Below are 14,910 nucleotides of genomic sequence, written 5' to 3'. Positions count from 1 at the left end.
ATGTTTTTGGTTTTTGCTAATGAATAACACTAAACACAGAGAGAGGAAAACTTCTCCAAACCTCATGTGTTCAGTTTTCTCTGAGGAATAGGTTCCTTGTTATATTTGAGGATGAGCTAAATCAAATAAATCCCTTGTACTTTTCTGGTATTTATAAGGAATTTTTGTTTCCATAGAATATCTGCCTACCCAAGGTGAGGTCCTCCATTCATGAGGTCGAAGACCTGGGCTGGATTCAGCAGTTGTTTGAATCTTCGTAGAAACTTCACGCCCTGGTTGTCTCCACTTTTTGAGTTAACAAAGACCAACAATGGGCTTGTGCAAGAAGGGGGACAAGTAGCTTTCCAGAAACCTGTTGGGGCAAAGGGAAGGGATGGGGGAAAAGCCAAGAGATGTGAAGCTGCCCATGGGGATGGGAAAGAGAAAAACCAACAGCCCACACCCCAGCCCTTCTATGGGCTTCCTTATGCTTATGGCACTCACTGGGTAAATGCAAATGTGCACAGCCCTGAATCCAGCATGAACTACACCTCATGCTGTCAAATGTCACACTTATCTCCTAGCAGTATGCCAAAATTTTCAGCTTCCCCAAACTTCCCAAACTGCTTCTGCAATATAGTTCTTCTCAATAAATTTAACCAGCTGCAGCTCAGCAAATACTGACATTACAAGGAGATAAACTGAATGCAAACGTAAAGCAAACAGTTCACTGTCATACTCAGCAATAGCTTCCAGTGGGGAGTTTCAGCAACAGCACAGGCAGAATTTTCAACTGATGGAACCTGGCATTAAGAGTGCCAGCTGAAGTGACTGTGACTGAGAGGAGGAGAAAGAAGTGCTACTTACTAGCAGTACTTACCATCTGAGTCAATGCTGTTAAGAGCAGTAGGAGGAATGACAGACACTTTGCAGAGCCCCAGAGGGCACTTGCTTGGCAACAACTCTTTACATGCTGTGTGTACCTGGAAACACCACCAAAAAAGAATAATTCAGTCTCTTTTGGCCATTGTGGTATAACTCTTAAAAATACCCAAAAGAGGTCATAAGTGGAAGAAAGGTGGAGGAGATTAAATAACCAAAAAACATCAATTGATAAATTTATTGATAAAGTTATTTTAAGAATGATCTAATCAGAGCTTTCTACTAATTCTCTTCGTTCCCTGTCATTTGAATTTATGAGACCAGCACTTTGGGTGCTCAGAGAACCAGGTAACAGATTCTGTGGCTTTAGGAGCCTTCAGGCGTTCTGCTTTCAAAATCCCAGCCTCAGCTGAGAGATCTAAAGAAGCAAGAGAAGAAAACCTGGAAACTCAAGAGAACAAGAAAGCAAAAAACAAAGCAAGAAGACATGAGGGACATAAGAGGTAAGAGAAGAAGAGATTAATGAAGCCATGCAAAAAAGGAAATACAAAGTAGACCAGGGCTTTTCTAGTAAATAAAGACTGCAAGATAGAGGGTTTGCTTGGCATTTGAGTCCCCCATTCCAAAAACATAATTTGTGATACTTCTCTTACTAGTATTATAGACAACTAGAAACATAGCAAGATTTGCAACACTTCAGTATTTAGGCAAGAGCAGTCTATTGCAATGGAAGGGAAATTGCTATTATTAAAATAACTGAGTATTCTTTATAGTTTGTTGCACCTTTTCAACTTGCAGAAATAACAAATAATGGCTCCTTAAAATCCAACATACTCCATGTCTGAAGCATTGATTCATGTCTGCTGTAATTAGATTCTTCTATGAAAAATCAGTCTCAAAATAAAATGAGCTTGGCTAGAAGTTAGATACTTTTTTCTGTTCTTTTATGTATCACAGCAACACTTTTCATACAAATTAAATTTCTATTTCATGCAGAACAATAAAGTCCTTCATGGCAAACACTATGGTTAACATGGCAAACAGTATGGTTAAAGATTTTATTCTAAGCAAATGTCATTAAAAGAACACACCACAGAGCAAATCAAAAACTGTCCTTTTACTGAAATGAACACTCTTATTCAACTCACCATGGCTTTGCACCACAGGCAGCGCCAGTCTTGCAAGCGCAGGACACTGCCACAGGTTTTATCACACACAGCACATTTGGCACTCACAGGCAGGTTTCCTTCCAGCCACTGATGTGGCATTGAGATCTGCAAATGGTACAGAGGGACAGAAGTTTGAAGGTACAGGAGGCACCGTAGCTCTGAGATACATACAGAAGCAACTCTTTATATGCACAATTTAAGGACAGCAAAGGCAATTTCTAGAAAACACCTGAGGTGTTCCAGCATTTCACATCATGCTCAAGCATAAGGAGTCCAGGTGACTCACCCCAGGCTACCCAGGAAACACTGACTTGCATCAGACACCCCATACGCTAAGGTGCTGTTCCAAACATGTCACAGAATGGTTACAGAATCTCAGCCATGACTCTCTGGAAGTCCTGAATATTGTCCGAGCAGAACCAGGAGCAGCCTAAGTAGGCCTTTCAGGCCATCTAGGCCGCAGTGGCAAGACAAATTTAAGTCGTGCAGACAAGATAAGAGCAAGTTATGCAGACAGGACAGGAGCCCAAGGACAGACCTTGGGGCTTTTGGAAGAGAAAATCGTGGAAAGTACCGGTGGGAACTTGTAGTTGAAAGGAATACAGAGTATCCTAAAATAGCCACAGTGGAATGCGAATTGTATCTTTTGTATTTAGCCAATGAAGTAGTGCCTAAGCAATTGTAACAATATATAAACCACGCTCGCAGTAAAATAAATGGGAAAGCCTGCTCATCATTCATATTTAGTCTGCAGTCTCGTCTTTCCCCTCGTAGCACAAACACTCATTTATTTTTCTTTTGCCAAAACCCAGATCAAGTTCCCCATGCCTCCAACTATTTAATCTCAACTCCCCCAGTCCATAGCAGTTTAGTCCTACTAAGGAGTCCTTGCTACACTGTACCCTGGTTGGACTTTTCACACAGAATCTCATGCTCTGACAGCAGAAACCTTTTCCACATAAAGACAGAATCTGCTATTTATAAAGTGAAAAACTATAGAGCACAAGGCATTGCTTCCCTATCAAGGTAAGAGCTCAGACTAACACCTACCCCATCTTCATCCTCAATGATATCCTTCCCGATAGAGGCCAGAGTTGTCCACTTGCAATTGTTGGTTGCACGCACAGCACAGCGCTTGTGGGCTTTAAACTTGCACACTAGGGAGGAAGAGAAGAATGTATTAATCCTGCCTCAGGAAGTCTAATGCAGCAGTGTGTATTTGCCTCCAGAAGAAAGCACAGGCACACCCTTTTTAGCACCGCCAAAATGATAATCTGTAAGTGTTGTGATCTAGCGATTAATTCTTGCCTTGTCACTTTTGCCAGTTGCTTGTACAAAGCTTAGTTATCACCTTGTTAAATTTAACATGATTTACATAGTCGCACACATCGCACACATCCATAGTCCTCCATCCTTTTACACTGCGTAGGTGTCACCTCATTCACATTAGAAGCATGAGCTGGGCACAGCTAGGCATTTCTGCTAAGCCAAAGCTGAGAAAGAATAACCTCCTGGCACTCAAACACTTAACAAGGATGTTCTTACAATTATTCTCATGAACAGGAGTCTTCTTATGAATATTCTCTCAGATACCTCAGAAGCGTTTACCTGCTCATTACACACACATGACTTTAATAAGGGATGGCACTATTTGGGTATATGGCCAAAACCAAAAATAAAATAAGGCTGTCCCTCCCCAGGCAGGAGACAAGGGCACACTTACCTTCGCAGGACAGCCCATGTGACATGACCCCGGACAAGGCTTCCCGACACACGTTGCAGTATGTTGGCCGAGCGTGGGAGCAGGCGTACCAGTTATGCATCCCTGAGAAATGGTCCATGCTGTACTGGGTAGACTGATGATATAAATGTATTACAGCAATGTCTAGAGCAAGTAGAGCAACAAGACTTTTTTTTCCCTGAAGACTTGCATGAAGCAGTCAGAAAAGGCAGAAACAGCACACATTTTTTACTAGGAAATAGTAGGCCACGTACAGTTTATACACACTAGCTGCAACTCAAGAAGGTCTCTAAGGCAAAAGTGACTACATGAAGAAGCCAAATCTTCATTACAGCTCCCATCCCATCCCATCTCTCCTCCCTGTCTTACTACCAGTGTGTGCAGGGAAATGAACCGGAGAATGTATCTGCTGGAGAATTTATCCCCATTTTTTTGTCAGAATAAACTTTCAGCAAGATCAATTCCCCAGCCTGGCTCATTGTGTAGCAGAGGAATGTTTGTGCCAGCATAAGGGAGGCTAGCATCAGAGTGGAGAAAACACAAGAAGCTTCTTGTGGTGCCAATGCTGGTCTCACTCAGCCCCAGGAAGCAGGCAGATGCACCGAAGTTGGCAGAATACCAAACAGGCAAGATGTGAATGAGGAGAGTTAGGATAATAAAAGAATGAAAAGACAGTGGGAGAGGAACTTTGTTTCATAACCTACCCATACTCTGAAAACTTCTTTCCAAATTAACAAGGGAGCATATACAAAGCCAAACATTCTTTGGAGAATCACTTCAGTGTGTTTGGGATCAATTTTACAGAAGGTCCTAACACTATTACTGATTGTAGTCAATAAAATTACTTGTATTAACTTCACTGGAAGCTGTCTGTCAAAACAAGCTGTGATTTAGCAGATGAAGCACAGCATACAAAGGAACACATTTTCCTATTACCTCAAAATGTTCACGGTTTTGTACACTCTTCAGTGCTGCAATCCAATCTTCCATCTCTTTTCTGTTATCAGCACAAAGGATGAGCTTCCGACATGGAGTGATAATCTGAAGAGAGAGAAAATGAGGCGTGTCTATTCTGGGCACAGAGACAGCAAAAGAGAACCTTATCAGTAGTGCAGTCCGTCAAAGCTATTTTCAGAGTTGAACAACAAAAGTTATTTGCACCTTTGAAGCGTGTTTCTCTTCCACCATAGCGCACCTTAATTTCTTCCTAAATGTATAGAGCTACCGAGATTTTAGCTGTCATTCCCAATACTGAACTGAGTAAAGAAATCTCTCATACCTAAATAACAGCACAACACAAATCAAGCACAGAGCAGCAGGAGTAATTATGTGCAGACCTTGCATAAGTCTTTTTAAAAAACTTAATGTACTTTTTAAACTGGTAAGAACATTAAGACATTTTGTTAATAGCATAATATTTCTAGCATTTAATGAATCAGATAACATACTCTACAATATCAAACTAAAAATTTGTTTAGTCATGACAATTTGTTTGTCTCCCTCATGGGGAGGGGAGAAATAAAACAAAATAAGCAATTTAGATGAGAAATCAAAAAATTTAGAAGAGAAATTACTATATTTTGAAACCTCATATTTCCTGAGGGCTTGTTCTCCTTTTATTACCTGAGAGATATTCCAACAAATGTTCCTCTATCAGGTTATGGTTATGGTGAATTTGCCTCCCTCTAACAATCTTGTCCTCAGTGTGTTTGTACCCTGGGCATTAGTTGCATTCCCATGCATTAGTTGCCCTGTGTTAAATAAACAATGTTTTAACAAACCAGCAGAAGACACGCAGGGGGGGCCAAAGCTTCCCTCTGCCTCTGGAGGCACCAGGTCCCTGTGTCCTCTACCACCAATTCCCTCTTTCCGTCAGCTGGTGGCAGCAGAGAGAAATTAAAACTTTCTGCTCTTCAGAGGACCATGTCTGCTGTCCTCAGGGCTGCCCATTCAGCTGGAGTCCAGACTTGGCTGTATATCAACCTTTATTTTTTCCGAAGACAAAACTCTTTCTTCCCCACAGTGTAGTTATCTCACTGTCTCTTTGTGCATACCTCTGCATTGATTTCCATTAAGTTGACTTAAATCAGACCAATACTGAAGTGTTTGCGACCTGGATTTAAGAAAAGCTGCATTAAGGTTGAGCACTGTCAACAAAAATCAAAAGGCTCCCTTTGTATGTTAACTCTAAAAATTTTCATCAGTCCAGGGTCTCCTGCACCCCTCTACATATTGTACATGTCTATATCATCTGCGTTTCAGGCAAATTGTACCTAACATCTGAAATAATGAATTAAAATAAACGAGGATTGTGTCAATCTCATGAGACCCAACCATTCAGCCAAAGTTTGGTTATTGAACACTAAAACACCCACACACATCACCCCAATACATGACCACTGTTAATTACCACTTTCCAGTCTGTTTCTCACTTCTCTCATTATCATTCATAAAACAGATTCAAAATAAAAGCCTCTGAAGTTAAACACCAAACTTTTAGCTCATGTTGAAGTGCCTCAGAGCATCCTCCAAGAAATGTGGATGTAATGTCAACAAAAAAGATATGCCTGGAAAGTTCTGCTTTATTTTAAGATCTTCTGTTTTCTAACTGTATTTCTTTTCATTGACAGACTGAAGATTCACCTGCAATTATTGTGATAATGGCTGCAAGTTCCCCACACCCCTTTCTTAACGAGTGTACTTGTCACCTATTGTCCTGCCTTCCCTACTCCACATAGTCCTAGCCACGCCCCCAGTTTTCCCTATTGGTTCCTGTACCCTAACCCCACGTGGCCCTGGCCGCTCCCTCGGGTTTCCCCTATTGGTTCCTGTACTCCTAACTCCGCCCCTGTACCCAGAGGTCACTGGGCCTGTGTGCTGTCCCTGCCCCTCTCTGTTTCCCTATAAAACCCCTTACCCTCCGCCATCTTGCCGTCTATGCTCCACGTGTGTTTATGCTGCACATGTGGCTGAGCATGTGAGGCCTTCGCCCTTGAGGCATCTCTGCCTCGGGGAGGTCGTTGGCCTCTGCTGCACCATGCGAATAAACATCTTCCATGGACACAACGCATAGACCCTCCTTTATCACCGCCGGTTGTGGAAGCAGACGAACCAGAGCTAGCCTTATGGCTCCCCGGACAGTGAGAGCGCAGTGTCCAGCCCTGGGACAGAGGGTTTGGAGCACTGAGGCGCTGAACCGGGCTGGGTAGAGAAGCTCTAGGGTAAAGTCTGCTGCAACATCCTCAAAACCACAACATGCAATAACATCACCTTACCAAAGGCATGACCAACACCTAGAAACGGGTGCTACAGATGCATTAAGTAGGCAATGAAAGGAGCTAAATCCCTTTTTAAAGCCAGCAGCGGTCATTCATATAAAAACACAGTTTCAGCATTTGGAACATTCTATCTTGGACAAAATGACCTGATCGGTATCAACTGTAAGTAAATATTTAGACTATTCTAAAAAAAAAAAAAATTTTAAGAACTCCTTCTCTTCCCTCACTTTCCTTTAAACATTTCCAGCTTTGATACAATTTATTTCCAAAGAAGGTAATCACAAGAATGTTTCTTCTTACTTGGGAAAGCAGGAAAGTGTTTAGTTAAATGTATTTCCATCAAAAACTCTGCTATGTAAGAATGGCTACCCTAGAGAAACTTTTTACAGAGCGTGAAACACTAATGCAAAAATCAGTGTGAAGTTTGAGAAAAACAAGGGGCACATCTGAGTCCTGCTAAGAGGAAGCAGCTTTTTCCCTAGAAGTAAAACCAAGGTTAACTAATTTATTCAGACACCATGGGGCCTCACTTTCTTCCTGGTAACAAGGCCAAGAACATCTATAGTTGCATATGTACAACAGTAGCCCATATAAAGTCCAAACATCCTAGGATTAAGCATCCAAGGACCTTTCATGGCTGCAAAACCAGCCAAGTTCTGTAAGGAACCACCAGTTCATTTGAGTCACTGGCATGCTCTGAGGCACTGGGGAAGAACAGCTTCAGAACACTCCTACTCAGTGCTGTCCCTTTTCCCATTTTTCTGCCTTTTTGCGGGGAGGGAAGGAAAATGCAAACTGTAGCATAATTTTTAATCACACTGGAAGACAAGAAATTTAAAATATTGACATAAAGTACAGAAATGCAGACACTCTTTTGATAAGAATTAATTTCTGTGACTACTGACTTCCTGGGTCACGGGATAGATCACCCAATATAGAAAACAATTAATTCCTTCTTAAGTCACCTACTGCATCATCTTAAAAATCTCCACATTCAGTGTTAAGACAACCCTCTGTTTGAAGAACAAAGTTAAAGTTTATGAGACAAGAGGATAAATAAAGATATTAAAAGATTTTCATACATGAATCATCCAGACAAAGAGTCACAGAATTAAAATAAAGGGTATTTTGTGTAACTACAAAACTGCAAATAAAAATTTAACTGTGCAGGATAAATATATGAAGAGCATTCCCCATTAGTCAGTTCAAAAGCAACATTTGTACTGGGATTTATTGGTATCACCAGAAATAGGAAATTTAAAAAAAAATCTCTTTAAAAAGCTTGCTCCTAAGGAGAACAAACTGGGACAATTCAGACTTCACTATGAAGGACAGACGATTTTAATGTAACTACTACAGCAATTATTTGGGGAAATGAATAAACCATACAAATCTGTTTTCCTGATTAATAAACAGCTGTATTACAGTTAAATATCTTAACGAGGATAATCAGGAATCCAGAAACGTGTTAATAGGGTCCACTCCTTTGCAGAGTGGTTCAGCAGCTCTGCCACTCACACACCCCACACTCCCCAGCCCAGACCAGCCCAGGTACCTGGGGGGCATCAGCCCCTCGTGCCCACCCTGCAGCATGGCAGCTGCTGGCTCTTTCCTGCACAGGCTGGTGGGCAGCAAGTGTGCCATGGCACTGGGCTGAGCAACAGAAACTCTCACTCACACTCCTCCTACCACTGTTTCCTCCCTCTCCTTGAACCAGTAATTTCAGCTCTACACATCCACCTGCTGAAGAATACTGACAGAGGGACAAGGCTGTCACATACACTGTGCTGCCCAGGCAAGAGTGACGATCAATCTAACACCTTGCACCAGAAAAAATTAAATCATTCTTGTAATCTCAAAAGAAGTCACAGCAATCTTCCCCCTGGAAAGCTGCCCTTTCCCAGCCAGGGAGTCCGGGGAGGCCACTCTCAGCTACAGCTGCAATGAGCCAGTGCTCTGGAACACAAGGCTTGGTTAGCCCTGCTGGCGAACATGGCTACAAACAAGCATGGTGCTGCTATTTTTTTATGTTCCAGCTACAGCTTTTGACTAACATCCTGGAACAGTATATTTCACACAATGGCAATGCACTAGGTGAAGTAGCATTTCCTTTTATTTGTTCTAAATTTACAAAGCAGTAATATCACCCAGTGACCTCTTGTTCTCATAAATGGAGAGCACAAAAACAATGATCTGATTTCTTCTCAGTTAGGATGAGGGCTGCCTTACTAGGAGTTAAAAAAAAAAAAACAATAAAAAGTCTTCAGATTTATTATTTTTAATCTCATACATCTTTTGCTTCTTTGGGGATTGGCAGAACTTTGAGTGTTCCTGCCACGAAACAGCTCACAATTTTATCTAGATATGAGCAGTTATGCAAATTGAAAGTGCTTGTTCTTCCTAAAAAGGGAATACTAAATACTTTTTGATCCTAAATGCTACTGAACTTCTGGGTGTGGTTCTTTAGATTTCAATTGTTAGTAGAAACTAGGTGCCCAGAGCTCACCACATGGTGATATGATTGACACCTAATCCTGACAGGAAAAAGAGTTCCACACTCATGGGGAGGTCTCCCCTTTGCAGGTAGTTATGTGCCCTCCATAAGTCATCTCAATCTATTAAAGAAATTCTCTATTTTCAAGCTTGCCCACTCTAAATCTGAAAATAACCATGCCTTCATTGGCTGTCTTGTGCAAACACAGACACTCTTGACACTGTCTCCTCTGTCTCTCACATGGCACATTCCCTTCTTATGAGCTATTAACCCCCCCCTCATGTTGATCCACCCTCCGCTGTTCACAACTAACACCAGTTTACCGACGCTTCAAATCCAGCCAGCTAACAAACAACAAAGCCAACCAAAGAAAATTCCTCATTTCATGTTCTAAAAATGGACTAATGTCCCTGGATGTCCTTCCCTGATGAACAGCTGTGAATAATCAGATTAGCAAGGCAGTCCAAAAAAGACTCCTATATTAGACCAAATTTTAAATAGAAATCTGCTATACTTCCTTTGCTGTCCTGAGCAACCTTGCCCTACCCAACAGCTGGAGCATAAACTTCATCCTCCAGTCTTGTTGCCACCCAAGACAACTTTATCATCTCTGCTCACTTGGGGCATTTTCTGGCTGTCCAGAAACTTCTCAGCAATAACGTGACAGTCTGGCCAAGCATGCCCTGGGACTGTTTGTTATCAGAATACATGTGGTGAGCTCAGTGACCACAAAAGATGGCAAAGCAAGTTAAGATCACACTGGCCCAATCACAGAGCTGACAGAAGAAATGCTGCGAGGGGAGACAGGGTGGGGGCACATTGAACTTTGCTAAATATAATTTTCCTGATGTGCACATTTCTCAGAATGGCCAAAAGTGGGGGTATCAGAACACCTGCTCATTCTGACTGCTTCCTTTTACTCATACCCTGTTCAAATATACCCTTACGTTTAAAGGTGCTGGGAATCTCCCTAAGAGATCCTGCATTATTCCAAACAGTTGATGACTTGAGTACAGAGACAACGGGAATTTCTGGAGCTCTAGAGACCTGGAAACAAGAAAAAAATAAAAAAGCTGCAAAACCTTCAGCTTGCTCACGTATGGCAAAGGTAGGGAAACCATCCACCATCTGTACCTAACTGGTATGTCTGCTCTGAATGGTGGAGAATGCTCTTGGCATCCTGCAAGCCCAAGACTCAGGAAGGGAAACTGGGTGATGGCTGGGCAAACCCAGCCATTTTTCCACTTCAGCTCCTGTTTCAGCAACAGCAGTAGTGAAATAAACACTGGAATACAGTAAAATGCCTCCCCTGTACCCATCAGCAAGGTTCACAAACCAGCAAACCCACTATGTTTTAAACAGAATTACTGAACTCACACAGAGCAAAATGGATTAAGTGTGGATTAGCAAGTGCTACTCTCTCAGCAAATACACAAAAAAGAAGACTGTGAAAAAGGAGAAAGAAAACACAAGTTTCAGATTCAAACAAGTCCTTAACACTTAAAATCTTTAACACCTGTCTCACTGATGTCTGTTTCTGAAACAATCTGGAGCTCAGCATCAGGCCAGCAAAGCCTTAGGGAGTCAGTGTGACTCTAGTAGGTCTCTATAGTTTGGAAGAGAGCAATAATATAAGTATCAAAGACTTATGGGGACCTGAGCCTTGCCTTCCTCCACAGACTATAGCCTACTCTATTTCGCAATTCAGCTTTCACACAGTTTTGCCAACAAAACCAGTCCCATCAACTCACTGCAGACGTCAGTTAGAGCTCTCTAGAACTGCACCAACTCTCTTCCCCCAAAACCTGGATGATACAAGGAAAGAAAAAGTAGCTTCTTATATAATACTAGAGAAATGCACCAGTGTTGTTTTTTTGGCTTTTTTTTTTTAATAGTGCAAGATCTTAATTTCCTGCTAAAGTGACCATCTTCCACCTATGGAAACTCTCACTTCCACCAAAGAAAACTAGTCACTAATGTTCTTATAGTTGTGCCAAATTCCCTTCCTTTTTTTAAAAATAGCAATAACAACATTTTCCTCAAAGCCCTCAGTGCCTATATCTCTGTTCACAATACACCGGATATTTTATCCCCAATTCTACGTGGCTGTTCTACCTTCATTTTCAATCTGTAAAATCCAGGACAGCTCATTTCCATAGCAAAACAGGTCCAGCACATCTTGTGGTCTCTTTAGAACCATTTTTACATTATTAGGTTCACGCGCCTTGCAACCTGTCTCTCCTGTGCCAGGGCAGCAGTGCATCATCTTCTCTGAGCATTGTCTCTGGCACTTACAGTGCTAGGCTGTGCTGCAGGTCAAGTTCAACTCATGCTGACCTTCCATCTGGGATTTCTCCCAGTCCCTATCCTCCCCCATGCTGCAGCGGGAAACTAGACCAGACAGAGCATTCCCCGGGAAAATTATCATCTCTCATACCAGGGTCACATTCCTACAGGCTTCTGGAAACTGTTCCTGAACAAGGCACATTCCTGTTCTTTGCAATTAGTAAGAGGAGCACAGATAAGGAGAGGATTTTAAGACTTCATCAACAACTTAAAAGATATCAAAACCTAGAGCGTGCAAGGTCTTTGCCACTGTTAGAAGGTAAGAAATGCAAACTATCCTGGTAGTTCAGGCATTTTAATCCCTAGAGATCTCCACGGATGGAGCAGTACCCAGTGAGAGGGGATAGGGTGGCTGTACCAGAGCATCTTAACACAGTTCCATTACCCACACACCCTCCACTTCATGCAGCAGATGCACATGCATCCTTTTACCTGTTTTCCAAAGGACACAGTCCTGTCAGGGAGAGTTCCTAAACAGAATCACTCTGCTCAGAAAGGGCAGCCCATTTGGGAAGGTAAAGGGTATTTCAGAGAAAGTTTCTCTCTCAAACAGAAGCAAACCCATGAAGAACAGACGGGCAGGTCAGTGTTCCCCAGTGAGCTGCTGTCTCAGTGGGCTCACACAAGGCAAGGCTGGCACCTAATAAATCACAGCACTGGGCTTTATATCTTGTCCATGGTAGGAAAATTACCTATTACTGAGAGTTTATTGTTAGCAGCAGCTCCTCACAGCCTCCTAACTTCAGCTGGGCTGAGCAGAGGCTGGTAGCTAGCACAGAAGGAAATTAATCGGTTTCAACAGCTTGATGAACCCAGGAGCTTTCCACACTGGGTCACCTGGCAAAGACAAGTCCTGTTTCATGCACCATCACAACACCAGAAACAGGGAGGCAGCCCTTCTGCAAGTAATGCTAGGAAGCCTCTCCCTGCATAAAAAGGAGCCTTTTCCTTCTACAGCAGCTTCTGTGTAAAGCTGAACATGTTCTCAAACGACCACACATTCTGCCTTTGTGCCCTCACCTGGAAGGGGAGAAGACACTGAAATCTGCAGTACTCCTCAGGAAGGTAGGTGAAACCCCAACTCAGCACGATGGTTACAAAGAGCAATGAGACCATCAAACAATAGCTTCCAGTGTTCAGGCACAAGGGCAGACATGAATTTCGAAGCAGTAAACTTTCCTCTAGGAAAACAAAAGCTCTTCACAAACAGTCGCCTTCACTTTTCAGCTCCCTGTCTATCCTGTCCCACAGTAAAAACAGATAAAGCTCAGTCTGACCTCTTCTTCTCACAGTAGCTTCATCTCTCTCAAAACCTCCTGCATATTTTCGGGTCACTCTGTAACCTACAGTAGCAATCACCAGATCTCTCCACCCACAGCAACTTCTTACAGGCTCTCTAGCTCTTCTTCCACATTTATCTTCTCTTTGATAGTTTTTCTCCAGATTTTTTCTTCTTTTTGTCACAGCAGACTAATGACCAGCTCCCATAGGAGGCTGGATTAAAAGTCCCAAAAATCCTTGACATGAAAGGATTTTAAATGACTATTTTCACTGACTAACAGTGACTCAGAATGGTCTGTTTACCAAAGGGCCTTTTCTCAAGGAAAAAAAAACCTGCACTTAAGTCTGGATTACAAACTACTAAAATAGCAAAGTATTTTGAAACTGCAGCAGTTCTGACAGGAAATGGGGACTAAGCTGAAGGGAGGGGGAAAACCAGCAGAGCAATTCTGGACATGGCAATACACGGTTCTACTCATATTTTCACTTGCTTTTAAAGGAAATTTCTGACAGCTGCCAATATAAACAGAGTACATGCACAAGCAAAGAGTGTACAATTCCTGAACATATACACACATGGGTGTGGAAAAGATAACAACCTCCAGCAAAACCTGAATTTCCAATATGTCCTCTAATTTTGCCCAATTTAGAGAAGAGAGTTTAAAAACAAGGCAGAAAGAAACATCCTGTTCAGAAGTCCCTCTTTTATAATCTTTCCCTTTTTCAAACATTAACAGGGCAATCTGCAACTGTGTGAGAATTTAGGACACCTGGGACTGCTCTGTGACACTACATCCCCAGAGAAGCCAGACTTTTTGCCAGTCTTTCTCTGGGTCCCTTTACCCCCTGCTGAGGAAACAGGGGAGGAAAATCCTCTTCCTTGCTAGGAAGTCTAGTGACTCTCTGGACCATATGTTCAATTCAATTTTTTTCAGAGGGCTGAGGCCACACAGGGCAGTTTTGGGAACCTGCGCAAGTGTCAAACCATGCAGATTTTACTGATCTCTATCAGCCGAAGCTTGAAGTCCAACTATGACTTCCTGCAAACAGCTTGCAACACAGGTTCTTATATTCTTTCTCCTCAAAAAAATAAGTCACGTGCTCTTTCTCACAGCCTGTATTTCAAGCCAGTCCAAGCAACCTCTCATCTGGGTTCTTCTTGTTCCAACAATGCCTTACAGGCACACAGTTCCTGTGGTAGGCATGAGCAGCAGATTTTCTGTAGCTTCAGCAACTCTATTTTGTTTCAAAACCAAACTCTTCAGAGAAGACTTCACTACCATTTCTGCTGAAAAGGATATATTTTAACTTAAAAGCACTAATACAAATAATTCAATTTGACACAAAATTGTGGAGAGGCAAAGGCTTTTCCACTTAATTGTGAATGAACCTGCAAATGTCAAAAAACCACTCTCCCCATCAGGAAGGACTCTCAGCACTTTGATTTTTTTATCAAAGATCAAGCACTTAGCCCTCTGTTTATAGGAAAGGTTAATTACCTCAAAATGAAAATTCATGCTATTTCTCCACAGCATCAATAAGCCCTGGGACAATACAGCAAAACTACACATTCTGGAGATCCGCAGCTTAAAACTTCACAAGACAGCAACCAGCAACTTTGCTGCTGAATAAAGTCAGTACTAAGTAACAAGGCTATAACAAGAAAAAATTGTAGCACACCTCACGCTTCCATACAGCTGGAGAATGACATCCATACTCCCTGACTGCACTCTCTCATTC

At 42.2% G+C, this 14,910-nt stretch overlaps 1 protein-coding gene across 7 annotated transcripts in view; it reads right to left on the bottom strand.

The window, feature by feature from the left end:
- The window catches only part of DGKD (diacylglycerol kinase delta), a 60,284-nt gene that overhangs the window by 23,710 nt on the left and 21,664 nt on the right, over nucleotides 1-14,910 (bottom strand). For 6 of the 7 annotated variants that reach the window (XM_085070051.1, XM_085070052.1, XM_085070053.1 and 3 more), the window contains 6 exons: nucleotides 4,708-4,812; nucleotides 3,754-3,886; nucleotides 3,081-3,187; nucleotides 2,010-2,135; nucleotides 860-962; nucleotides 190-352 (listed from right to left, as the gene is read on the bottom strand). In XM_085070051.1, the coding sequence (XP_084926177.1) occupies nucleotides 190-352; nucleotides 860-962; nucleotides 2,010-2,135; nucleotides 3,081-3,187; nucleotides 3,754-3,886; nucleotides 4,708-4,812 (737 nt within the window). Of the gene's footprint in view, nucleotides 1-189; nucleotides 353-859; nucleotides 963-2,009; nucleotides 2,136-3,080; nucleotides 3,188-3,753; nucleotides 3,887-4,707; nucleotides 4,813-5,825; nucleotides 5,882-14,910 lie in introns of those variants that run through there. The other variant, XM_085070056.1, reaches the window with a different exon arrangement.

The sequence above is a fragment of the Lichenostomus cassidix genome, chromosome 9, assembly GCF_008360975.1.
Source record: "Lichenostomus cassidix isolate B80296 chromosome 9, HeHo_3.0, whole genome shotgun sequence".
Taxonomy (NCBI): Eukaryota; Metazoa; Chordata; class Aves; order Passeriformes; family Meliphagidae; genus Lichenostomus; species Lichenostomus cassidix.
Note: the sequence above shows the minus strand (reverse complement) of the source record. Positions and strands in the feature narration are given on the sequence as shown.